Here is a 26,875-nt window from a genome sequence, read left to right as displayed (position 1 = left end):
CCCATGTAGTAGACTATCAAAGACTGGAGAGGATTTCATGCTAAGGGCAGACATGTGGAATCACTAACTCCTTCCTGGAACTTCTACATTATCCAGCATTGCATTTTTCTTCTTTCTTCAAAAAAAATATTTGTGCTGCTGTACAGAGCATAAACCTTCTTCACACTTTTTCATTTCAGCTTGTAAATTAACAATTCCTATTATGATGAGCCACTTTTATATATACATGAAGCAACATTGTGTCAAAAGGCCTCATGCATAAACCATGAGTATTTTAATCAGAACAATATGGATTAAGGCCAATGGGAATCAGAACATTGTGGGCTGCTGGTTTCCCCTTCCCTATATCCAAGTATGTTTAGAAGCCATTAAAGCAGAATGTATATGATTTATCCCTGATGAAAATGTAAACCTTAATGTCTTCTTTATAAAGGTCTTTTGCTGTAAAGTCACTGTACAGCTGCCTTTTGATATGACTTGGCACCTATTTCATCTCTCTCTATAGTGTACATATAGCAACTTTGGAAAGTGGGCCTCATTTAACTGATGGCAAGAAGGACAACATAAAATGCATTGTCCTTTACTGAAATGGTATTACTGATAGGAATAGTGTTATGGGACAAACAACTGTGTACCTGAGGCAAGGGGACAGTTATTCTATATCCACAACAGACAGCTCAACCATAATTGCTTATCTCTTGATCAAAATAACAAAAGACAATCAATTTTTCTTTTAAGGTTGGCTTGTATTGAAAATATCTCTGTAAAAACAAGTGTAATAGTGCAAGGTAGTACCAAAACAACACAGATAAATACTATCTTTCTTTAAACTGTTAAACTTTATTATAAATTAAAATTTCTTTACAAAAAATTGCACATATTTGACCACTCTTAGGTTCTGATGCACTGGCATTTGCAAAAGTTTCTTTAATCTTCAAGTTTAATAGTCTCTGCCATGAGTCCAATGCAGAAAAGGGCAGTAAGCAACCCTCTTAGAGCCTTCAAGTGCAAGAAGCATACTTGTGGCCACGGCAGTTACACTTTCCTTAAGAGCGGCTGCTTTTGTTTTAAATCCTGTAATGAAAAAGTCTCAAAAAAGGTTTAAAAAAGGAAAAACCCAAAATGGACTAGTTGCTTTTTACTGTAAACACAGCCCAGTAAATTAATCCCAAACACAGATCTCTCAGGCATCAGCGAGAGTGTCAAGTGAATCAGGAACAGCAAAACAAAGAAAACAGTAAATAAAAAGAAAACATAAAAAAATAAAGTCTGTCATTCTGATTAACTATACTTACGTAGATGACGTTATGTGAATCTGGCAGGGCCCAGAAGCAAGGCCAGACAGGGAGTTCATGTTTCCAGAGGAAGGTCATGTTAATTGTTTCCAGGTTCAAGGAAAGCAGGCTGAAGACTTGATATGCTCAGCAATACTCATCTGCCTTACAGATCTTAGGGCATGGATCAGCCTGAAGAACCATTCAACTGATTTTGGCATTTTATAGGACTTATGGCTGACCATACCCAGCGTTCAGTGATTCTTGTTTTCTGTTCTGTAAGTGTTTAAATTTAAAAGCTCATCTAGGCTGACTCCAACCTCTTGGCACTTGGAAACTAGTTTTCTCAGGTTATCAGTTTTACCTCCTCCTGATGCTTCAAACAAGAGTTGCTGAAAGAGATGGGGAAGCAGATATAAGATTTAGCCAGAGCCTGAGCATCACCACATCTATGGATATGGGATATGCAGAGAATTTATATGAAACCTCAAACTTAATCATAAGGAGAAAACATTACATCTTTCCACAGTGTTGCACATAGAGGTAACTTCTGAAGGGCTCTCTGATATAAATGATGGACCTGTAAAATAAAGGCAAGTATTAAAAGTCAGCACAATTTCATGCACTCAGAATTAATTATTTGAAGCACAAAAATCTCTTGCGATAATTTTTAAAATAGTTTTCAAGTCAAGCATTAAATTGGTACTAAAAGCAAAGGCAAGTTTATGTCTGACCTTAATTCTGACCCTTGTATGAACATGATTAGTTACATGAGGACCTGCTATTTTTCTTCACAAGATTCTTGCCTCATTCATTGCACAGGATGGAACATATTCAGGGAATGAAGCGGCTTACTGAGTATCTCTTTCACCACTCAATATGTAGTCTCAAGTCTTGTTTATTGCATCTCATCACAATCCTGTAATGAAAATAACTGTTTCATGGGTTTTTTCCCTCAGCTTCTATCTATCTATGCTTTTAACAATCAGTATGAGTCTTTGCAACTCTCAAAAATAATGGTTTTACCATTTTATTGTTCAAAATAGAGGACCAAAATATTTAATACTAGTACTTACTCAAGTGTCCTTCAACTACTGGTATCTCAAGTCCCAACTTCAATCAGTCACTAGGGGAGGTATTTGTTGGCATTTTAAATACTTGTACCCATTTTCATATTCTTTTAACAAACCTTCACATGACCTCTAAAGGAAATAAATGACAGGTTCTCCAGGAAGTCCAGAATCTGAGTCGCAATTCAATTTTAAACAAATATCCTACTTGTTTACTAGAAAATTCAGTTATCTGGAACAATCATTGATTTGTGTAAACAGTTTTAAGTGCTCACTACATCCCAGACCAAGTCCCCAACAAAAGCATGTGAGACTTTTCTGCACTGTGTGTGACTACTTAAATGATTTTACCACATACCGTATAATTAGTGAGGTGGTTGCAGAAGAAAACCGCAAGATTTCTTCTGGGTGTAATCCAGCTACAATGTTTCACATATGCCTTCATTTTAATTGGTTCATTTTCTTTAAGGGCCCTCTTTTTTATGCATTTGACATGTATTTTTCTAAACAAATAGATCAGAGTTCTTTTCAGCCACCAGCCTTACTATAGGCAGTGTCTTAAGATGTAGTCCATCTAATACAATGACTGAAGCAGGGATCTGTGACTAATTACAGATTACACCAAACCATCAACACAGAGACAGAATTAAGGTTGAATAGGCAATCCAGCCTTTGATATCTCCTGACTTTGAGCTATTTGATCTAACAAACCAAGCAATTCTGCTTAGGGGATGTTCTTTTTAAACATTCTAGGACACCATAAAAAAGGAAAGAAAACATTTCAAATGTGAGTCTACCAACAGCCATGCTACCCTTTATGGATCAGTTAAACTTTAATATTGATTCAGAAGAAATACCACTGATAAAAAACAAGGATGCTAAGAGTAAGTCACTATAAGACACACAAAACCAGATACAGCGGAGAAGTAACTCAAATATCACAAGCAAGCAATAAGTCACAAATCCAGGGCCTCGTGATAGCCTTCACCCTCAAATACACAGCACCTTTTCACAGGTGGAAGAGTATTTTGAAGGTGACAGCAACAATACCAGGAAGATCATTCTGTTTGAAAAGTGATGCAGTTGCTGTGCAAACCTCTTCTGTCTTTGTACACAGAGTGACATTTCCTTACCCTGAGTACTAAAAAGTAAACTTTTTTTAAATTTTTTTTTTGGAAAAAAGGAACTGGAGTCTTTTGTGTGGTCAGAAACTATGGAAACTCTTTCCATACACTAGTTTGGTAGACCCACCCTTCCAACTACTTCACAGAACCAAAGAATGGTTTGGGTTGGAAGGGACCTTACAGATCATCTAGATAATAAACTCCCTATCGTGGGCAGAGACATCTTCCACTAAACTAGACCAGGTTGCTCAAAATCCCACCCATTATGGCCTAGAAACCTCATCCCTGGAAGTGATCTACAACTTCTCTGGACAATCTGTTTATGTCTCACCACGTCACAGTAAAGTTGTTTTTCCTAATATCCAATCTATACCTCCTCTCAGTCTGAAGCTATTTCCTCTCGTCCTAGTATGACACGCCCTTGCAAAAAGTTTTTCTCCAGCTCTCTTGTCCACGTGTAAAGATAGTCATTAGCACCTTCCAGCATGGGTCTCACTTCCCTCTGCTAGAACTTAAAATACAACAATCTCCTCCAGGTAAAATAAAAAAAAAAAGGGAGAAGAATACAGCCTTCCTGGTACGGGAAAGATACACAGAAAGAGCGTGCGCTCATTATATAATCCATTCTACCTCGATTGTCAAAAACATTTCTCACACCTGAGGCACGTTTTGGTGTTTATGAACTAGAGTATTTCAACTAACTAGAAATCCTGGATTTACAAAATTACCATTGCTTTGGATAGAGCCAAGGTATGAGGAGTTTTACACAATTTCATAATTACTCATTTTAGTACACTGTGTTGACTTACTTCTCTTTGTCCCATTAGAAAGCATTCGGCAGCAATGGCTCTGAGGAAGAGAAATATATGAAAACATTTATTCTTGAATTACTTTAAATGCCATTAATGGCAGAACACTGACTGTGGAATGGAATTACTAATTCCTTGAAAAGAAACTAACTTCCAATGAGGTTAATCTATTGTGTAAAGATAAAAAAATAGCCATTTTTTAAAAACAACCTTACATGAGCAAGACATTTCAGTGGTTCCCCATTATGAACAAACACTGAAGAAAAAGATCAGTTCAGCATCACTGGATAATGGAGAATACTGCTATTGTGATATATAAAGGGGAGGGGTAGAGAGGGGGAGACAGAAGTCAATAATTGAATTTAAAAAGGCAACTTGTAAATACATCATTCATATTTATCTGCATAATATCCATTCACTTAAGCTTCCCCAAGAGGGAAATTTCATTTCTCATTCCAAAGAAGTGACAGTATCTCTGTCTGCTGTAACAAACAGTTACTCTCTAAATAATAAGCTAAGGAAAGAGAAGCTTCCAGTACAAGCCCAATTGCAACGACATTTCAGATTTACCTTTGTGAAGTAAACCTTACAAACAAAAGCAATAGCTATGAAAACAGATGTATGACTGTTGCATTACATTTTCCAGATGGCCAGGCATGTTGGGATATTATATGTAAACATCTTGGCTTGTAGTTTCAAAATCTGAACATTGCTCTCCTCCCAGTATCGCAGAAGCAGTCTGCAAAAGGCATTCATGAGAAAGGAACACTGCTCTAATCACTTGGAACAGAAAAGCTACCCAAAGACACAAACACGTTACACAAAATATATTATACCTAATCTGAGTCAAGAGCTGCAAGTAGGAAAAAGCCCAAGCCACCATATACAATATTGATCATGCTCTCAGAACAAAACAAGATACACTTTCAGAGAATAACTAAGAAGTGTGAAATCAGAGAGAAAACATGATCTTGGCATATTACAAGAGGATTCACTTTTTGCATGCACAAGGTAACTGCACATTTGAAAATAGACAAATTAGTTTTACAGTAATGGGGCTAAGGATACTGTTCAGTCAGTTCTGCTCACCCATTTCATGCAGTATCAACATTGTCTAAGGGAGCTGCAAGTTCCATCTAGACAGAATCGCAACTTGGTTTAAAATGAAGCCATTCAACTTCATGTGCCAAAGGCGGCTGTGTCACACTCTCCCCATGCCCACAACCACTCATGAGCCTTGCTTTGAGTTCTTTGGGGTCACTGTTGATGATGAACAGTGTTTTGGGACTTTTCAATACTACTCAAATATTCATGCATTCAGTGCACCTGAACACAACAAAACGTGGACTCTAATCCTGGCAGAGCACATTTTGAAATAATGTTCAAGTAAGAGCCAGTGCAATGCTTACAGCAACTGGTTCTTTCCCATCAGATTTCCTTTAAATTATGCTTTATCATTACTAAATAGATGTCAAGTTAGGCCTTAAGCTAGCACTGTTATACACTGGTAGATCTATTTTTATCTGTTCTGGAACTATACTTGCAATAGATCATCAAGTAACAACAAGATTTTAATATGTATCTGATGCTTCTCTACCCACTTGAAATTTTGACCATTTGTAGTCATCATGTACAATGCAGAGTTAATTTCTGTATAATTATAACCTGTCTGTAGACAGAACAGAACATTGTCTAAACTCAGATTGAGATGATGTCAGAAGGCACAATGTGCCTCAAGCAACATGCAATAATAGGGGAACAGTTTTACTTCTGTAGAAGAAAGTAAACCATGCATATCTTGCACAAAAAACAATAGTCATGTTAACCGCTTGCCCTTAATTGAAAGTATTTTTACGTACCTCAGTGCAAGTCCAGGATTAGTAGGCATGGTAGAACAAAACCGTTCCAAGGTTTTGGAATGCTGAGATTTTGGAATGCAGCTCAAATAAAAAAGAATTACCTGCAGAATTTGAATTATAAACATTAATCCACTTTATAGGTCTTCTTTTGCTAAGAATAATGGTATGACAAACTATGAACACTATGACTAAAATGAGTTGCCACCTTCAGACTTTATCTCTCAAGGGTACAGAAATCAATTTGTGTAATATGAATTCAGTGTCAAGTTGCTAGCATCACCTACTTTAGTCCTTCTAGCCTACATTCAGTGTATAAAGATTAATGCACTGTTTGTTACCAAAATGAGATCCAAGATTTCTATAAGCTTTATTCTGTCTAAATAATCAACTTTTTCCTCCTACTTTATTTCTTCTGTTTCTCAACCATTATAATTTCTATGATCAGAAAGAACTGTTTCCATCCACCAGTGGGACAGCTCTGCAGACCCCTCTTGTGTAACCATACAAGAGGTTACACAAGACATGTACATCTTCCTTCCCTTTCCTATTTTCTCTAGGAAAAAAAAAATCATTATCATGTTGTAAGATTTCTCTTTGCATTACAAGACCTTTATTTGAAAAGGTCACTGCTAGATACTCTTCTGCTCACTTCCTTCTTCTAGCTCTCAGTGTTCATATACTGGTGCTGTACTTGAACAAACAGAATATAGATACCTGCTAACAGGTCATCAGCCTCTTTGTTTAACTAAAACTGTCCACAGACACATTTTTACCTTATTATGAAACTCGTAATTGGTCCAATAATCAGCAGTACTAAATGGAATTGGGTATCGTGTGGGGACTGTCACCAGACATCTGTTCACTAGATCAGTAAAAAGCTTGAATTCTTGAACTTTGTTGGTGGATTCAACAACTTTGCTATTGAGAAAAACAAGGTAACTGGAAGGGAAAAAAAAAAAGAAAAGAAAAAAGATGGTTCTGGTACTGTTCACTTACTAGCTGAGATTAATTAACTTTCTTCCCTTAAGAACTTACTCCAACCAAATGTTCTGAACAGTTTCCTGCTGCATCACTGCCCCCAGAGCTGCTTCATAAGCATCCAGTGCTTCGCCAACACTTGCATGAAGAGACTGGCACAAACTGTTTATATAAGAAGATAAAAACTGCTGTTTGTCATAAATACATGTAATTACACATTAACAGTAAGACACAATTAAGAATTTCCCATTCTCAGATGCAAGAAAAAAACCCCAGTGTTTGCCATTTAACAGTATTATGGACTGATTTATCAGTCAATTTATTAGAATGGGTAAGTCTCAAAACCAGGTAACAAGGAATAATAAAACAACCATGAAGTTTAAAATGCAATCCTTAGAAATAAATGAAATATTACAAACTGTCTTCTACTCTTGTGAAGTACCCTCTACTAATCCTTTTAATAGGAATGCTTTAACTGCTACAGAATGGAGACAAGTCTTGAGTTTAGCTTAGGAAAGCTCCAAGACAATACATTTTGATGTCCAAGTAAAGCCACTTGAGAAATAATATCACTCTCTGGCAACAAAGTTAGGATTTTGAAACAAATATTACCGGATCTGGTGCAGAAACACTGCTTTCCTCTGATTTCCTCTGATTGTGTCAGAGGAAAAAGAAAACTGATAAGAAAGGTCAAAAAATCCTCCCTTAATTTTGATCAACAGCTTCTCAAAGAAACATACAGTTGGACCAACACACAAGAGCTTATCAAAGACAGGAGCAGACACATTCTTAGATCAAGACACAGTGAAAACTCCCTATTTCAAAGTGTAATGTAACAATGAAAAAAAGGTAAAACTTTCAGTAAGTAATGAGGGGGGGAATCACGATTTTGAGGGGAATGTGGGGGGAAATGAGGGGAAACAGCCTCATAAAGGAGGAGTATACAGAAACACATAAAGATAGGACTGACCTTGCTACAGAACCCTCCAGACTAAAGTCACATAATCAGTGGCTGATTCTACTCCTGCTCTCCCCAGGAATTATGAACTAAATCACCTTTTTGCTCCTCTTTCTAAAATAGTGCACACACCAATGATCTTTCCAAGTAAAAACATTGCCACAAGACCTTTAAAGCTTTGCTGATTTCAATCTATTTTCAACTGGTAAAAGTGAACTTTTATGTCTTTTGTCCTCTATACCTGAAGAAAGGAAATACAGATACACAGGCCCAGGTACCTAGACACTTACTACATCAAAACTCAAACAGAGAAACACTCAATTATTAGCTCTGAAAATAATGTAGGTACTTATTCCAAGAACTCTTACTTTCCTTCTTAGAAGCAGGTATTAAAATACATGAGAATCTAAGCTTATGTCAGGGTACCTTATGACTAAATAGTGACCTCAAGTGTCTTTGTAATAATACTTCTACTGTGTAAGTGCCAAACCCAAAACTGAGCTTGTCAAGAGATATTTTGTTAAAAAAATTTTTGAGGTATTTAAGTTGGTGATAATAGACAACACAAAAAACCCCCACCCCATAAAGATAATCTTTATATAAGATTTAGATCAAATTTTCTTTAGAACCATACATTTTACCTGTAAGTCATCCACCAATTAAAAAGAATAAGCAACAGTGTTGAAGGAGTTCTGAGGAGTCCTCACTCAGTATGTGAAGCAGTATCATCCTTGCCCTTTCACTTATTTGAAAAGCCAAGTAGCTACTTGTGAAGACTGTCAAACCCAGATCATGAAATGGTAAACTTCTTAAACAGCCTAAGACAGCACCTCAGTAACCACAGTTAAATAACTACTGTAAGTTACAGATGGCTAATAATGTGGTGTCTGGCAATCCTGTATACTGCTATCAAAAGAAATGATGGAAGAAATAGAAAAAAAAGCAAAAAAGTTTGTGTACACATGACAAAGACATGTTCCTTTACAACCTCTTCCAGAGGAATAGGTCACCCTCCTGCATGACTTTGCTGTGGAGTTTATCCATGAATAGCTGAAACAATGGGTCAAGGAGCTAGGGAGATCAGAACAAACAGAAGGGAAACTTTTGTAATGTAAAACTATTGTAAAATAAAAGGGAGACAACTGAAAGCCAAGAGAAAGAAAAACAGTACTAATAGCAGCAACCTAAAACAAAAGTAAAACAAAAAATTTTGATACTGAACACACCTATTACCATTTCCAGAGGTCAGAATTTCTGAAAGATTTCTCAAGTGGAAAAATTAAGTTGACATGCAACTCAGTTTCATAAAATTATCTCCACTGTGCAGCAAGCCAATAGGTTCTCTAAGGACTGACCAATCATTTCTTCAGAAAATCCAAAGTGTTACACCCTTAGGCAAGTAATGAATACTCTGCTTTTGAAAATGCAATTTACTCAGACACAACAGCTGTTTCTCAGAAATTCCTGGGAAAACCTCACCAGTAGATCTGCCACAGATACGGGATTTGCTGGTTAACAACATCATCTGTAAGATGTTCTTTATAGAGAGGTGAAGTAAATTCAATGGGCATTGGAAAATTCAAGAGATATCTGCAAGAGAAAAAAGCAATCCAGACATTCAACTTACTTGCTGTTTTATTTTTAGAAGCTCATGGCTTTATAAATTAATGTCTATGCAAAAACAAGTGTAAACCTTATACCAAATCACCATTCACTGAAGTTTTGGCAAAACACGCCATGCTAAAAAACAGAGTTCAAAAGTTCTAGATTATCATGTAATTCAAGAAAATGCCAATACTGCCAAGATTTCAATTAAATTATTCTAAACATACCTTAAGAGATCCATGGGACCATGCTGTTGGCATGTATTCTCAAAGAAAGCTGCCACGAAATCTTGCAACAGTGGAAGAATACTGCTTGACCTTTCCTGTTTTGTTGTTTGGGTTTTTTATTAAAAATGAAAAAGATTAAAATCAAACATCAATCTGAATATGGTAAAACTAATTTAAGCAAAATAAATAGCAAGTGGTATGTCTGTCTCTGCAATGCTCCACTGTCTTCATTCTCTCCGTTTAAACTTCATCTAATGAAGTTTAAATGAGGCAGTCAGCAGTAGAAAGAAGAAAAAAATATTACAGGGCATATTTTTACTTTCTGTTATTTTTGCTTAAGGATATTATTAACACTGAATTAGAACAACCCAAATTATAAATCTATGATTTTATGTAATTGGTAAGATTGTCTTTTATCATGCCACTGGTCTTGACAATTATACTTTTCCTATTTATAGGAAGGAGTACTAGACATAACAAAAATATCACTAAATTGAATCAATTTGATAAGATTTTTAAACAACACACTAATCCCAAACTTTGCAGAGCTAGCAGACCAGCAAAAAAGTTTTGAAGTGGAATATTACCTGTGAAACAAGAAATTTACACAACTGATAAAAAATTTCTGCATTCTGAGGATTCTTCTCAAAAGCTCCAATCCACAGCTTGTGGGCATTTTCGCTCTGCTCCATCTGCAAATACAAGGTGGCCAAACTCTCCAAGAGCTGACAGTTGTTAGGGCAGAGCTCCAATAAAGATCTACAAAGTTCTGCAGCAGACTCCCACCTTAAAGAAAAGTAAAGATTAAGTTTAACAAAAAAAAAAAAAAAATTGAGTACTCCAGTGAAGAATGTCTTCAAACAACTTACCTTTCAAGAAGTTTCAGCAAAGCTATCATGTTTCTGTAGAGAGGAAAGCAGATAGCTATTCTTTTGTCAGCCTCAAGGCTTTCATCAGTGCATGTCTTGACTGCATCTTCAAAACCAAAGTAAAAAACAAAGCCTTTACACCTCAAATAATGTCAAAATTACATGAACAGATACTTCTGAGAATGCTGTTTTTGCAAATTACTACAAATAATGATCACCTTTGGAAAAGCTCTCTTTACTTATCACCACAGTACAGTACAAAGACAAATCTTTCAGTTTCATCTCTTACTCATTCTAAAAATAGGAAACATCCTACCAATGAAACATTAAAGCAATGTTACAGACAGAAGCATATCCCTAGATTTAAAATCACATTCCAGGATTTTCAGCATAGCTGCTGAAAGCTGTTGAGGCAAAAGCTAATATAGGATATTCTTTTTCTCCTCAGCATAACAGAAAGTTATCCAACAAAGAACACTCATTACAATAGCTAGCTATAATAGCCTTCACTCACACAGCTGGGCTACTCCATTGACCCTTGAGTATTTCAACACCGTGCTACCACCAGCAGCATAGGTATTTTCTCAGTGGCAACTCAATACTGCTGCTGGCTAACCACCAAATACTGACATTTATAAATACTATATTAACAGCATTTGTCTGCTACTATGAAGTCTACCTCTGGCCGCACGACCATAAGCTAAAAACTCGATTTCTTCTAACATTTTCATTTTACATTTTAAAAAATGTATTCAATTTACTTAAACTGTGAATTAAGATAAGCACGTGCATTGTTCTGCCTCTTTTAAGGAAATACACTAATATTCCAGGAAAGTAACTTTCCAATAAACATATCCTACTGAGGGGAGAAAGGGTAAGAAAGAATGATGGCTGAAGCTTGGCTTCCTGCTTGCATAAGCACAAGACAACTAGCAATGTCATAAAGACCAATCAGTGGCTTGTGATTGTTTCTCTGAACTACCATATTCTACCAAGATAAAGCTGTGGGTTAAAACCACAGATGAAAAACACAGTGTGTTGGTTAAGCACCCAAGAACGTGGATTTCCTGTTCTGTTCAAAGCAAAACACATTCAATGGATTAGAAGTCATCAGCACTGCCTTGAAATTCTGAAGCTGAACAGTAGTTCATTAACTACAATGTGTGAAGAATGTATTAAATATTTACCACCTTAATCTTACCTTCAAACATAGCTAGAAGTGTATCAGGATCAGTTTTCACATCTTGAACTGTCTGCCATGGTATTAAAAATGGCTCTTTGTGCACAATCCTTGAAGGACTGACATTAGCTGGATCATAGAACTTGTCTGGGAGAACACCAAATTCAATTAGATGTATGTAAGCCAGCCAAGCCAAGCAGCGGTCACTTGCAGTAAGGTGTTCTGATATTATCTTTTCATTTCCTGATTTTAAAGCATTCTGTAAAGGTTAAAAGAAATTACATTTTAACCACAAAGTCTTTAAGACTTAAGAATGGGAAAGGAAAACAGGTAGAGTAGGTTTTAATATTCTCAAAACTTCCAGAGAGAATACTCCCAGTTCCATAGAACTAACACAGTAGCTCTAGATACAACTCATCTACAACCTGGATTCAACTTACTCTATCCTACTAGGTTTTGTGTATTTGAGGTAGTTTGTTTGGCTTGGGGTTTTTATTTATTAAATTCTAGTTATAAAACTATTAAGTTACACCTATTCAAGTCTACTGAAAGGGCCACCATCTCTAGACGTGTTTTTAAAAATGTTGTGGAAACCTTACTGAGAACAAAGACACTATTTCAAATTTTTCTACCAGTCGTATGCAAAGATAGAACAGTCCAGTTAAACTAGCAGATCCCAAATAAAATAATTAGAGCACGCAATTAAATAAAATCTGAAATTCCTTCTAAAACACAACAAAACCTCATGACTAGTGATGTGCCAATATTTTTCTGGAAAACACAGTATGATCAAACAATGCATTTTTTTAAGAGAATGAATATACTTACAAATTTATAAAAAATTCAGCAGGACACATGTCCTGAAGTTGGTGAAAAGTGGTGTTTTGAAAGCATTTCACTTACTCACTCCACAAAATACTCTGAAATTGCTTTCAAGTTTTCCAACACACACTGCTATTTACTCTGAAATTATTTGAAATTATTTTCTCTGAAATATGATTAAATAATCTCTTCCCAAGTCATTCTTTTGAACTACACATTTCAGAATCACTTGGGGAAAAAAAAGTTTGGCTTTGTGATGATGCTTTTCAGAAAGGTAAGGGTAATCAACCAGTATTACTCTCCCTGGATTCTCTCACTGGATTTCCATGTTGATTTGACACAGTTTCTTCTCCCTCTATTCTTTTTATTCATTCAGAGTGACATTTGTCAGTACATCTGGGGAAAGCCAGCACAGCATTGTGCTTTCCCATTCAAACTGGAGCCAGACAAAAGCCTGAGGTTCTCAAACTCTGTCTGAGAGCAATGACAGGCTGCAGCAAGCAACAGGAGGCATCTGGTTGCAGGAATAGAACAACCTGCAACTGAAAGGCCAGAGCTCCCACTTTGGGACAGGGTGATGTCCATTTCTCACCCTCAGCCACCACTTTTATCACCTACCCAACATTTAACAGTCACCTAAATTACTTCTACAATCATAGTTCTGGCCTGAGATAACTCAATAACTTCAGAGTTGATAGGAGCAATAAAATCTAATTTAACAGTCTCCAAATTTGAGAGCAGGGCAATACTGTTAGATAACTTCTTTGTTCTACCCCAAGAACTACTGGTTTGATAATTTTTGTAGCAATTTTGAATACCTAAGCGAATACTCACAGGCTTTTCACTGCAAAAACCTGATCTATGGTTTACTTTATTTTTTGATTTCTAGTATCTCCCTGGGAATTATTGAGACATTGTAGTCTAGGCTATTAGCTACACAAACAAAAAAAGTAGACAACAAAACCCCCAAAGGTATATCCAGCTTTTACAATGGCATCATAGCTCAGAGGCCTCTATTTATTGAAGAAATTCTCCTAATGGAAGGCACAGTTCCACTAAAGTTGAACCTACCACAGTCACACGCAATAAAAAGGTGAAGCTATTAAAACATTCCTGGGGTGGTAACTTGGAATTTACCTGCAGCAGAACAAGGGCGTTCTGATGTCTTCCTGTAAACAGGCTTAAATGAACCCTGTAGAGGAGAGTCTCCAGCAACTGAAAGGAAACAAGATTTGGGTTTTCTCCGCCTCCTGTCACTTGCATTAGGAACTGAAGCATCCTTCCACATACATAGTCTTTTCCATCAAAGGAATTCTCCAAATTCAGAAACTAGAGAGAAATAAATCACAGTAACAACAATCACAATACAAGTAAAGCTTCTAGGTTAAAGTTTAGAAATCACACAGATCACAAACTTCAAATAATGTCTTTTGCTATCTTATGAACTGTGTTTCCTTCCATCACCAAATTTTCATGTGAAACCTCAAAAGATACCACTTTTAATATGTACAAGAACACACAAATTTTGCATTCAATGTAACATATTGATTTTAAATAACTCTTACTACCTGAGGAAAACCAATGATTTCTACAGATAACCTGCAAGCACTTGAGCAGTTTCATTTTCAACTTTGAGTTTTCAAAAGGCTATAGTGTTTTTTACTTGACACTTTCCCTGTCACACATGCTGACTCTATACAGTAGAAAACACACAGGAACATTTCATATATACTTAGAAATTTTTACTTACTGTCCACCAGATTTGGTAAGAGGGAGCATATTCCACTGCTGTTTCACACATTTCCTGTATCTCCTCCTTGGTTCCTCTTTTTGAGAAAAGTCTGAGGTAATGACACCAAATTTCAGGATTTTCTTTGTTGTTCTCAAGGGCTCGAGCCAAAACATTCAAAGTAGAATCTAAACACTCAGATGATGAGCTGTAAAAATTAAATATTGAAAAAAACACTCACATCAACTGTGTTGGTATTATGACTTACACAGTATCAAATATGAAAAGAGATGGTTTTAATTAGAATAGAAGTCTACTGTACACACAGTAGGTCATCATTTTTTATATAACTTGTCCTTTACTATGAAGGTTTCAAAGCTTCAGCAAGTTTTCAGCCTTCAGAGGTTATCAGGTACAATTATCATAGTGCACAGAAAAAAGTATTCCATGAAGATTGCAAATTCAAATAAAAGAGTGCAAATTAATTGAAAATGGGTAAGATTGATCTGTAAGCACAGTTCTCAAGCTGCAAGGATATAAAAACATTTACATCATAAAGGCTTTAAGAACTTAAGTAGATATTTTAAAGGTGTAGTAAAGTAAGCCATATTTTTGTTAAGTATTTAATTTACTTTCTACAGTCATTAAATATAAGCCTTTATTTCAGCATATCATACAGGTTCTGTCTCTAAGACATTAAAAAATGAATTTTTTTTTTGAAATAACAAATTGTGACATGATAACCACCAAGTAATATAAGATTAGCTGAAATGACTGACTATATGGCAAACCATAGAGCCGAGCTTTAATTCATAAATACATCTTCCATAAAACAACAGACTGCTTCTGAGGTCCCACTTATTCTGAAAACATCTTTAGCAATTATTTTGCATGGACATTTATGAGAAGAAATACCCAAGTCTCAAAACACATCCCTAACACAGTTAATCATGCGTAAGTCTGAAGCTTTCCCAATTCCACTACTGTCACCTACTACAGCAGTCAAATTTCTTCAGCGTACTGAGGAAGCAGGAATGGGAGAGGTGGCTGTTTTAACAAAAGGATGCTTATCTTCCACTAGGTTTTCTCCCATCTTTTCTTGGTTGTTTTCCAAGTACACATATATTTAGAAGGCATGCTCTTCTCATGCTGCCAGTTGCTGGCAACACTTTGATTACTGGCCTTTCCAGTTCTACCCCTTCTGTTGTTCAGGCACCTACTGATACAGTTAAACTGATCTTTTCCTACATTTTCCATTACCCACAGTTTAAACAAGGCACTTAAAGTAGAGCTGTTCCTCTCCATTTCCCTTGCTTCCTGCTACAGTTGCCCAACTGTACCTCACTATTAAAACTGAAGTCAATCATCATAATGGATAAAACAATCATATAGAATTCTTACTGCAATGATCTGATTGTTAATAGAAACACAGTATCCTGAAGCATAATTTTAAGGAAGAGAAGCTAGACAAACTTAGGAAACCAAAGTTAAAAAAAAAAAAAACAAAACCACAAAATAAGAAATGAAGTGCTCAACAGGATGATTTCTACAGGGATAAAACCAACTAGCAGAACTGTACTTATAAGAAAGTTTGCTGATGAAAGTAATTCCAAACATTATTCCAACCATTCACTCTGTAGAGGAGAATGATTTGAGTTCATTGGTCCACTTTTACTGTTGGAAGTGCAACATTCCACTGTAATGTTACACAGAGCACTTTCAAACATGAACAATGATTTCTCCCACACTACTTTCCATCAACTTCATTCTGAATCAGAATCTACCCAAAGATAAACTGTCAGTGTAATTTATTACTCATATACTGTACTAAATACAGTAGGAAATATAATCTGATCTATTTTTTAACCTGCTTGAAAGTAATGAATTATTTGTGGCATTGCTGAAGGAAGTTCTTTCACATCAAAAAGGAAACATGATCGTAACAGCAAGGGCAAATGTAGCAAGGTCTCAAATGTAGCAGACATACCCTTCATTTTGATTCAAGTATTTATATGCAAGTTTAATCCAAAGCTGTACATCACAGGGGTTTTCTTGGACACTTGCTTCCAAGTTGGAAATGTCATCAGTCTCACTTGTAAAATACCGGACATCATCTGGAGTCACCACAGTATCAAGCACTGGAACTCTTTTTTTATGTTCTGTGGGATGAGTTGTAAATAATACACAAGTTTTTTAAAAAAGAAAAATTCCTTTTTAAAACAGTAGTGACCTGTAACTCTCACAAGAAGTGGCACATATTTCAAGTACACCCACTGATCAGAACTAAAACCTTCAAACTGTATTGCCTGTAGCAAACTGGTTATATTTCAAATGTGAAGTAATGAAGGGATTAGCAGTAAAGGCTGCCTTGATCAACGGACACCAACTAAGGCAGTTCATCAGGCAGCATTAAGAACTAGACACATTTGACAAAGAAAAAATTATCTCACTTCTGAGTCTCAAAGAATCCTTTCTGGAGATTTGCTAACAAATCCTGAAGCTCCTACTTGCAAGTCACATGTGAAACGCTGTCTGGTTACTGATGCTCTAGCAGCTTTCAAGTCCCAAATGCTGCTTAATCACAGCTTTTTTTAACTCCTGACCTCACACCAAACACTAACTCTGTACAAATTAAGGTAACTGAACACTGATGTTTTATTATTTAAAGTTCAGGAGGAGGGGGAAGGAGAAAGCAGGGCTGCTGAAGGAAAGCACAATTTTTTAAAAATACTAATTGTGTATGGGCAAGGCTGAAACATTCCAGGCAAACAGTTCCTTATGCTCCTTTTAACAAGAGGTAAATTAGAAATTCCATTCTAATTTCCAGTCACATTAAAGAAAAAAATCTAGTAGAATTACAAGTGTAGGTCAACTTTTACCCAAAAATTTATGCAAAATGAAGTTTGCATACAGGAAGCATGAAGTCAACAAAACTATTAAAAGCACTGGTTTTCTCAAGAAGCACATGAAAAATCAAGTGGTAGAAAGAGGTGGGTAGGATTTTTCCTCCAGTACTCATTAAAGAGTGCCACACATCCAGATTACCATATTTAATAGGTCCAACAAACTGTTCTTCTTCACTGCTGCTACTATCTAACAGAGGTTTTCTCCAGTACTTTGGTCTCCATTTCCTTTTCTCTTTCCAAGTTGTATGTGGAGGTGCTGTAAACAAAGTAGTAAAAATTCTTTCACTTTTGTGTATTCAAGAGTAAAATATTTTTTCTTAATAAGTATTTTAGATAAAAAGATTCTGTGAATTCAACAGAAGTTCACTAAATCTCAATAATACTTACCTAAAATTTATTGTGCTTGAGTGCATAAATAAATTCTACAAATGGAACTCCAAAACTATTGTATTATTGCCTTAAACTCTGCTGACTTCATTTTAACATAATCAGAATTTATAATACTGAGATAAACAAAAGATATGAATATACATTCTTGGTTTACAAAATCATCAAGGTACTTACATATTTTTTTTAAGTTGATATATATTATATTTAATCTACCAAGTTACTTACTGTGACTTTTACTCTCATTGACGTTGCTGGCCAGAAGAACAGCCATCTGATCCACTGACATACGATCTCGGTTTATACCAAAAAGCTTTTCAACATATTTTTCTGAAACAAGATTATGTGCAGCATAGGTAAGCATATAGATTAAAACAGTTAAGTAACTTAACTGCAATTTAACATAATCTATGATAAATTTATGAAATATGACTGCTTTAGGAGGCACAGTGATTTAACACACTAGCACAAAGAAATGAAAAAGAAGGAAGTTCTGCTTGGCAACCTTCCTATATGGCAAAGGCATTGTTATAAAACTCCATCTCCACTGAAACAGGTCAGTCCAGCAGTTACAGAAAGAACTGAGAAGGGAGAGAGGTAAAGATTCCATGCTCACTGCTCCCCAACACCCTGAATCCCAGCAGTATTTTTTTTTTGAGTGAAATGTTCCTCAGATCAGACACCCACTGCAAAGGACTGAAATAGACTACTGAAGAAACTTCATTTAGCTGTATCTTATATACTGCTTTACATCAGAGTCCTTGCACCTAGAGCTTTTAATGAAACCCATTCCCTTCAGAAATTAATTTTTAGATACAAAGGAGAACAAAAGACTCATAATAACCTGTGGCAGCGCTGATTTCCTCATCAGTGCTTTTTTCTGAACAGCCAATCAGTTCTAAATTGTAAGACAGAATATCCTGAAAGAGCTGCTTACGGCTAAGAGTGCAATCTTTCATGTGCTGCCTAAAACAAATAAATGAGAATTAATACATGTATCATAGCAACAAAATATTAAGAAAGTCTTAGTATACACTTGGATGAGGCATAAAGAAAACAATATCCACAGAAAAACTATTGTTTACATTGAAACTTGGTTAAATATATCTGTGCCTTTTCTAAACTTAAGCCTACATCACAGTATATAGAACTTTCCAGCTCAAATAAGGTAATTACAGAAATTAGGTATCTTCGTATCTTAAAGAGTCAATCAGTGGCCTGATGGCAACAGCTAAAAGCTTACCCAGAATAAAGTTCACCCCTATTTTACCAGTAGTTAGGTTTCCATATTGAGTTTATTCCTAATCAATTCACATCCATTTTTAAATATACTGCACAACATTAGTAAACAAATTATTTTTTAATAGAATTTAACACCAGCCTCTAAAGAAACAAACTTAGCCAGTACTTATACAGGAAACTAGAATTACACTACAATATCATTATTTTTTATTTAATCATTTATTTGGTATACATTTTTCATATCAAGTGTGCTTAACAGTATCAACCACTATGTGAGGTTCTGCAATGAGTTGACATTATGCTCAAGTTTTATGTAACCAGTTCCATTTGAATTACTAGAAAAATGCAAAATATTCCCTATCGGGCCATACTATTTCTCTGAGTTTACATCTAAAGAGCCTCCTCTTTCTTCATGGCTTAGATGAAAGGGGTTTCTCCCAACTAAGTACCTGTAATAGAATATTAAAAATAATCTTGTCTGGAACTTGTGCATAGGATCACATATCCAGATCTTCCAAAGAAAAGAAAACCATACTTATTTCAGACTCAGAGTCAGACATCTAGAAGAGAGGTTTAGTTTAAGCCAAGAAAGTGAAAAAGAACTTACCACTGACAGTCATCATCATTACACGTGCCTGTTAAATCAAAGCGGCAGAAACACTGTTTTGGCTCAATCATATTGCTGTACGTGATTGAACTGAGGTACAGCTTTTCCTTGGTACGAAAATAAGGACTAAATCTAAAATGAAACAGCAAATTATTGTATCAGTTTTCTAAAAACTGTAATTAAAAAATCACTCTCTGTATTAAATCTCATTGTTTTCAAAACCCTGCTACTAACCCAAAAGCATCATTAACCTACAGGCTAAGAATAAGGTGAAAAAAAGGAGCGACAGGAAGGGAGCAAATGAATACTTCTCAACCTAATTAAGTTTTCCTCTAGCATTCTCTTCTCCTTTAGGTGCAGAATTTCATTAATATGAAACAAGAAGTGTAGTAAAAACCTAATATGGAAAGCAAACTACTGAAAGGGCATTTCAGTAGTTTATATAGAATCTCATGCTCTAATCAGCATTAAGACCAACATCAAATAGAATTGCGAAGAGAACTGTAAAGATTAACTTGAAGAAATAGTGGGGAAAAATAACCCAAACATATCAGCCTTAGAATGTATACACAAACAAAACCAGTCGTAGTTCAGCAGACTAACACTTGTTTTAAATCTTTAGCTGAAGTTTGACTGCATCAGTTTTGGGATTTCTAGCTTCTTCATGAATTGACATCATAACCTACAAGTTAAAATGAGTACTCCTGTAAAGATAGCATCCTCCATCAGCCAATTTTGACTCAAATAATGTAAATCCCAGCCAAATTCAAAGACTGCATAATTGAAATATGCTTTTTGGATTTACATTGCTTCGTGCTAGATAGAAAAATCCTGTTTTCAAATGCTTAACCACTTTTTTAGTTTAGCTGTATCAAACAACATGCAATACAATGTAAATGCAGCCTATTGCACAAAACCAAGTGACATATGCACAGCAGAAAAAAAGACTGAATAAAATCATTAGACTCCCTAAACCAGACATTATTGTTTAGGGATAGTCAAGTTTCTCACCAGGACTTGTCTTTCTTTACATGCCTGGGTAACAAGGAAGAGCACTGAAGAACATTTGAACAAGAATACATAAGCATAAGTCAAAGAGCTGCTACAGTCTCCATACCTGTAGGATTTAAACAGTAGAAGAGGACTACGATATGGTCCAAATGGAAATGGTTTCACTTCAGCTTGTTTACTTTGTGATGTAAAAAAATCCATGTCCACTGAAATTTCCTACGAAACAAATAAACAGATACACAGCAGTTGCAATACCACCTAATAAAGACAAGCTTCAAATTTAGCTGTAAAACATTTACCTGACCACACAAGAGATCTTCTTTAGGCACAATAGAGGCAGTACTTTTCATTAGCAGTTCTTTCAAGCTGTCAGCTTTAGCATGAAGTTTTTTCAGTTCATCAATATTCAATCCAAGGAACAGCTCAGGCTCCTCTGAAGCCTTTTTAGAAAGTTTGTTTATAGTTTCTTGTTTTGGAGTGTCCATGTGTTTAAGATTGGGCTTAGTAAAAGAATTAGATTCTCTGAAAGATCTCCTTCGTTCTCTGTTTGAATTAGACAAAACTTCATCATCAAAGTAATTTTCTTCACTGTCCAAAGTCAATTTGTCCTGTGTAAGATCATGAAGCGATGGCTGAGGTAATGCAAATTCAGATTCCTCCTCTACATGAGGTGTAGTATTTGACTGTTCCTTGGTTTGAAGTGCACGGGCCTCCTTCAACTTCTGAATCTTTAGAGCATATTCATACTCCAGTTGCTGCAGTCGTTTTTTCTCTAGTGCAATCAGTTCTGCTGAAGGCTTTTTTGGACTTGACGCAGGGGAGGTCTCCAATTTTAACATTTTGCTTGGCTGTAAAGAAAAAAATTCTCTTAACTTCAATTTTCTCATCTACTGATCTATCAACAGGAGGGAAAAACATAGGCAAAACATTTCATTCAGGAGTTTTTATAAACATTTCAAACTCTTGCCCAAAGATTTCAACGAACAGCAGGAAAACAACAAAAGTTTACTACAATTCAAGTGGCAGATTTGCAGGTTCTGGAATAAAAATTATCCTACATCATGTACAGGGCTTCAACAGAAGTTCTGGCCCCAGTAAAAAGTTGAGCTATAAAACAAGTACAGTGTTGCTGGGAGTATGAGCACTAAAATCTAGAAAAATATTTCAGCCTTGTTGTTGTAATTATTTTTTTTCAAAACGGTATCAGATACCCTCCACAGCGACTTAGCTTGATAGTTTAACAAAATCACTGATGTCTAGAGACTGTGTTTTCTTCACAGTCATATGACTCCTTATTACTCATCTATGAATGCCATTCCTGTACAGAAATGTAGGTTTTGAAGAGTTTTCTTCCTCAAATCATTAATGCCTTTTTTGTGAATTCTCAAAGATGAACAAAACCAATAGGAATACTCCCTACATTGCTTCTGAAATGTTTTCCTGAAATTCCATTTGAACTTTTGTTAATCAAAATTGACACTTTTCTAAGTAGTTTGGTTTAAAAGCATGCTGACTTACACCAAGATGATCTTGCTCCAGCTTTCGTTTTCCAATTTCCTTACTTGCAACTGCTTTTGCTCGAGCAAGTTCTTCTCCATATTTTAATGCCAGAGCTTTTTTTACTGTAAGTCGTTGTTGAACTTTATGTATCTGAAAACGTAAAGATAAAAACTAAGTATTACAGCAACATGCAAATTTACAGATATGACCAGATAATAAAATATAATTACATGGAATTAATGAGATATAATACAACTAGTTGGGAATTAGTAAGTAATTCAAAGAGAGCCTACTGCCTCCAAAAATCAGGCATCTCATTTCAAGATTTCCAGCTCTAGGAAACAGAAACATTTCAGAGTGCCAGTTACATGTTCCTGAAGCCTCTTGAGAAATGCCTTGTTAGCATTCAAGATCTTCTCTGTTGCTTGCAGCTGTTCAGCCAGCTTGTTAATTTTATTTTCAGCAATTCGAACATTCTCTCTCTTCTTGGCCTGTTGTTGCAATAAATTCTTCAACACAGACTCATCCTTCAGCAACAGCATTCTGAAAGAAAAAAATGAATGTATACCATTTTTTCCAAAGGTAAGTTGCTTAGAGCTACTGCTGTTCCTCCAAAACTCCCATTATTTAAGAACACAGCTCTCCTCACTTATAAAAATACTACAATTAAGCCTCTCCAGATAATCCTAACACCCATAAGACAGTAAATACTGTCAATATATACAGCATGTTTCAGCATCCCAAGTTCAGCATGGAGGTATAATGCAGATGAACACATTCTAGTTACAAGGACAGGGAAAGGTAAATAAATGCTCTATTCTTTAAGACTGTTTTAATATAATGACAATCAAAACATGCACATTCTTGCTTTCTGGTAAGTAACAATCTAGTTCCATCTTGGGGCACATACATTACCAGATTACAAGCCATAATATTATGGCACAACAATAGACTACACAAATTACAAAATGCTATACATCAAAGGAAGATAAACACTTAGGCAGATGGGTGTGGATAAAGAGAGGAGGCAAGATACTTCTTCAGTTATGACTGACCACAAACCAGTTTATTCACAAGGCCATACAGAAATAATCAAGTGGCAAAAGAAGCTGAGAAGAGGATGCAAAGCACTTGTACTTCCAACTGTAACTTGAAATTAGGGTGAGAAACATGGAAAAGGCATGCCACAAGAGAAAAGCCATATTAGGTGGCACAAATCATATTCTAGTCACTGAACATAAACAGCTGAAAACATTTAGTATGACAAATCATACCTAGAAGTTAGCAAACATCATACTGGCACTGCAACACAATTCCTTTTGCACAGATCTACCACACAGCACAGCAATAGAATTAAAGGCTGAATAGAGTTCAAGACAACAGGAAAAATAGTTTGTTGTTCTTTTAATTGCTACAAATTTAAAAATATTTACTCTTTTCATCTTGTTAAGCAAAAGGTAGGACTTACAACAGTGAAATGCATACCTGTTTTTCTTCAGCTTTGCTTCTGCTTCTGTGACTTGTTTGGTCACTACTGCAATTTTCCCAATTCCATCAACTTCACAATCAGAATTTGCAGGAGATGAATTGTTCTTCACTGGATCAGACTTAATTAAGCGCTGTTTCTCACGACTGAAACAGAAATGTTAAAAACAAATACGTTCAGTAGCTTCAACATTCATTTTAATGTGTGCTCCCAAGAGTTTTTCAATCTTTGAAAAGAGTAGCAGGACAAGATTTCAAGTTAAAAGAAAAAGTATTTCCACAACTGAAATCAGTTACTCTAAGTCAGTTCAAATCCAACCATTTTCTTTAGTCCTCTATGTTGTCTTCCCAAAAAACTGCATGGGAGAAAAAACCTAAAGGTGATGGAAAGGTTTTTAAAGTCAGATTTTCCTTCAAGTTACAAACAGATACTAGTAAAGGGCAACAAATAAAACACATTTTACATTAACAATTTAACTAAGTTTACCTGGCAATCTCTTCTTTTAGAAGTCTGTATTCTATTTTCTTATCTTCTGGCAGAGCCTCTGGAGTTCTCATTGGATCATTCTCTTTTTCTGATTTTGGAGGGGCTTTGATTTTTGATGCCTGTTGGAATTAAGACTCAAGTCAGGACCAGTTACACTAGTTTAAAATACAGCTATCAAGTATTTATAAGAGGAATTTCAGCACTAACTTTAGATATAAACTAAATAACTTTAGATATAAACTAAATAACTTTAGATATAAACTAAAATGTATTACAAGTTCTATCTTTAGGATGTAATCTTCAACAAAAAATTTTTATTAACTTGTGCAATCCAATTTACCATGTAGTTGTCCAGACAGGAGTAATGTACTCACTCTTATCCCCTTCTAAAACAACTGCAGTATTTCTTGACCCAATTCTAAAGTTTGAAGTCCATATATAAAGAAAAATCATGAAAATTATTAAAATTTTGACATTTACCTCAACATTTCTCCTTGCTTCTTTTATCATAGATTCTAGTCCTCCAAACACACTGCTAGTTGAGTTAGAGGGCTCTCCATCAGACTCACTGTCATCTGAGTCATTTAATGTAACCACAACAGACTTGTGTTTTGGAAGCTGGGGTGAGAATATAAAAGGTTTTACAGTAAGAAGACAAAGTTAGAGACACAAGTGTAACAGAGGACATACTTAGAAGAGAAAGAGAAGGTTAACTCCTTTTGTTATCACTCACACCAATCCCACATTGTGAGAAAAAGAAAGCATTTGTACCTCTCCACGAGACAGCAATATTACACAGTCTTGGTATTGTAACGTGAAAAGTACTCCAACATTTTCAACCTACTCCCAAGCATCTGCAGCACATTTACTGGTCCATGGTCATTACATAAAAATCTCAAACATCTAACTCCTATACTTCATTAATTAATTATAATTAAAATTATTATCTGTAATTTGCAAGGAATTTTTTAATTAACTGAGAGGTAATAGCCAATCAAATCTGCACTAAAACTGGCGTGGCAGACGTACCAAAACTCCCTCATCTTTCTGCTACACAGGTGCAATGTCTCTTGTCCCACGCTTGTACCTAGCTGACCTTACAGTGAGCTGCTCAGGCAGTTTGACTGATAGAACACCAACAGAATGTAATGAATAGATGAAATCATAATTAATCACCTTTTGCCAGCACAAGTTTAAAAAGCTCACTGAAGTTCAGGTGACTGCCAATTCCAGCACAAAAAAAAAAAAAAAAAGCAGAAACATGCAGACAATCTAGATTAACCTCAAATGCTCTGGAGTGACAGCTTGGAATAAAAGCAGGACTGCTCTTCTTCTGATCTCCCACTGTAGATTTGGACAACTGTGGTTATACATTACCCTTTATCGCAGAACAGAACCTTGTCAAAGCTTTAAGTGTCTCTTAAAGCATTAACCCCATCAAAAAACCACCATTTTTTTAAAATTAAAAATACTCAAATTTCCACAAACAGTTCTTTTTGATACTCTGGGCAATTCCCAAGATATGGGTTGTAGCTACTAATTCTGAATGTACTCCAGCTGCATCATCTTTTCACCACAATAGGATAGGCAGGCAAAATTCCAATTTATGTTGGTGCAAGGCACTGGTCCTCTCCTCACAAATACTCTTTCAGCCACACTCACAGACATGCTAACTGACATACACACTACTCACTGAAAAAACTCAACTCCTTCGAGAAGGAAAAGTACTTTCTCCCTCATAAAAAGTTAATTTTCTAACCCATTTAGCACATTAAATAAGTTCAGCAATGGGAGTGATGCTCCAGACCCCACTTTAAAGGAAGAGAGACACCAACTGGCCAGGTGCAGGAGAAAGAGCAGGACTGCCTCTGTTTTGGCAAACAAAAACCTCTGGCCTCTGTGTCTGTGCTAGACTGGATAAGAAAATAATTGAACTACATTTACAATCTCTTAGTTCACAGCATGCTGGCATATTTTGATGCTCTCTTCAGCTATAAATTCTTGTTTCAGTGTCAAAAGTCTTTCTAGAAGAGTACATGGATTGTCAAATTGGCTAATAATTCAAATGCTTAACTGAAGCTTCACTGTCTGTGCTGTATCACTAGAAAACCTAAGTCTAAGTCTGCTCTTCACTTGAACTGAGCTTGGTTTTAACTCATAGTCTTATTAGTAGGAAGCACCAGTATTTCCTTACTGTGATCACTGCTCGTGGAAGCCTTGGTACTCTAACAAACTTGGTATTTTGCACCCGTGGCTGAGACACAGTATTAATACTGACAGCAGACAGATTGCTTCTTTGCACAGGATGCAAGTTGTCCAGAACAGGAGGGGAAGGTGGACCACTGTTACTTGATGTTTCCTAAAAAGTAGAACAAGATATGGTCTTAAAAATACAGACCATACATACCTATTTTAAAAAGCATCAGCATAAGTGAGACTGTTTCATACATTTCTTGGAATTTGAAAATGCAATTTAGGCAGACAATTGAAATGTATTAGACAAATGCTGCAATCCTGCAGTAATATCAGAAAGGCACACAAGAGCAGGCCATTTATTTACAGGTCAACAGAAAAAGACCCTTTAAGTAAGGTCAAAATCAATATATTCTTTTAAAACCACAAGCTTAGTTTCTCGTTCCAACAGAAACCCGCAAAACAACAACAAAAAGAAAACAGCCTCTTCCAACTCCTTTTCCTAGAAGGTTGAAACAAAGTTACTTGTCTTACTTTCTAACTGAAAGTTCAA

The 26,875-nt window shown here is 35.8% G+C and overlaps 1 protein-coding gene across 6 annotated transcripts in view; it reads right to left on the bottom strand.

The window, feature by feature from the left end:
* Positions 1 to 820: 820 nt before the first annotated feature.
* ZFC3H1 (zinc finger C3H1-type containing) overlaps positions 821 to 26,875 on the bottom strand; it is a 40,372-nt gene continuing 14,317 nt past the window's right edge. For 5 of the 6 annotated variants that reach the window (XM_063396457.1, XM_063396458.1, XM_063396460.1 and 2 more), the window contains exons 9-35: positions 26,324 to 26,488; positions 24,610 to 24,747; positions 24,130 to 24,248; positions 23,643 to 23,789; positions 22,526 to 22,700; positions 22,176 to 22,307; positions 20,957 to 21,505; positions 20,764 to 20,873; positions 19,647 to 19,778; positions 18,642 to 18,763; positions 18,026 to 18,127; positions 17,550 to 17,666; positions 16,492 to 16,663; positions 14,526 to 14,712; positions 13,913 to 14,104; positions 11,975 to 12,212; positions 10,774 to 10,879; positions 10,492 to 10,690; positions 9,905 to 9,999; positions 9,552 to 9,662; positions 7,172 to 7,276; positions 6,910 to 7,075; positions 6,137 to 6,237; positions 4,915 to 5,016; positions 4,278 to 4,317; positions 1,792 to 1,854; positions 821 to 1,666 (exon numbers count right to left, since the gene is read on the bottom strand). In XM_063396457.1, the coding sequence (XP_063252527.1) occupies positions 1,529 to 1,666; positions 1,792 to 1,854; positions 4,278 to 4,317; positions 4,915 to 5,016; positions 6,137 to 6,237; positions 6,910 to 7,075; positions 7,172 to 7,276; positions 9,552 to 9,662; positions 9,905 to 9,999; positions 10,492 to 10,690; positions 10,774 to 10,879; positions 11,975 to 12,212; positions 13,913 to 14,104; positions 14,526 to 14,712; positions 16,492 to 16,663; positions 17,550 to 17,666; positions 18,026 to 18,127; positions 18,642 to 18,763; positions 19,647 to 19,778; positions 20,764 to 20,873; positions 20,957 to 21,505; positions 22,176 to 22,307; positions 22,526 to 22,700; positions 23,643 to 23,789; positions 24,130 to 24,248; positions 24,610 to 24,747; positions 26,324 to 26,488 (4,023 nt within the window). In that variant the 3' untranslated portion in view covers positions 821 to 1,528. Of the gene's footprint in view, positions 1,667 to 1,791; positions 1,855 to 4,277; positions 5,017 to 5,366; positions 5,538 to 6,136; positions 6,238 to 6,909; positions 7,076 to 7,171; positions 7,277 to 9,551; positions 9,663 to 9,904; positions 10,000 to 10,491; positions 10,691 to 10,773; positions 10,880 to 11,974; positions 12,213 to 13,912; positions 14,105 to 14,525; positions 14,713 to 16,491; positions 16,664 to 17,549; positions 17,667 to 18,025; positions 18,128 to 18,641; positions 18,764 to 19,646; positions 19,779 to 20,763; positions 20,874 to 20,956; positions 21,506 to 22,175; positions 22,308 to 22,525; positions 22,701 to 23,642; positions 23,790 to 24,129; positions 24,249 to 24,609; positions 24,748 to 26,323; positions 26,489 to 26,875 lie in introns of those variants that run through there. The other variant, XM_063396462.1, reaches the window with a different exon arrangement.

This window comes from Prinia subflava, chromosome 4 (assembly GCF_021018805.1).
Source record: "Prinia subflava isolate CZ2003 ecotype Zambia chromosome 4, Cam_Psub_1.2, whole genome shotgun sequence".
Classification (NCBI taxonomy): Eukaryota; Metazoa; Chordata; class Aves; order Passeriformes; family Cisticolidae; genus Prinia; species Prinia subflava.
This window is presented reverse-complemented; position numbering and strand designations above follow the sequence as displayed.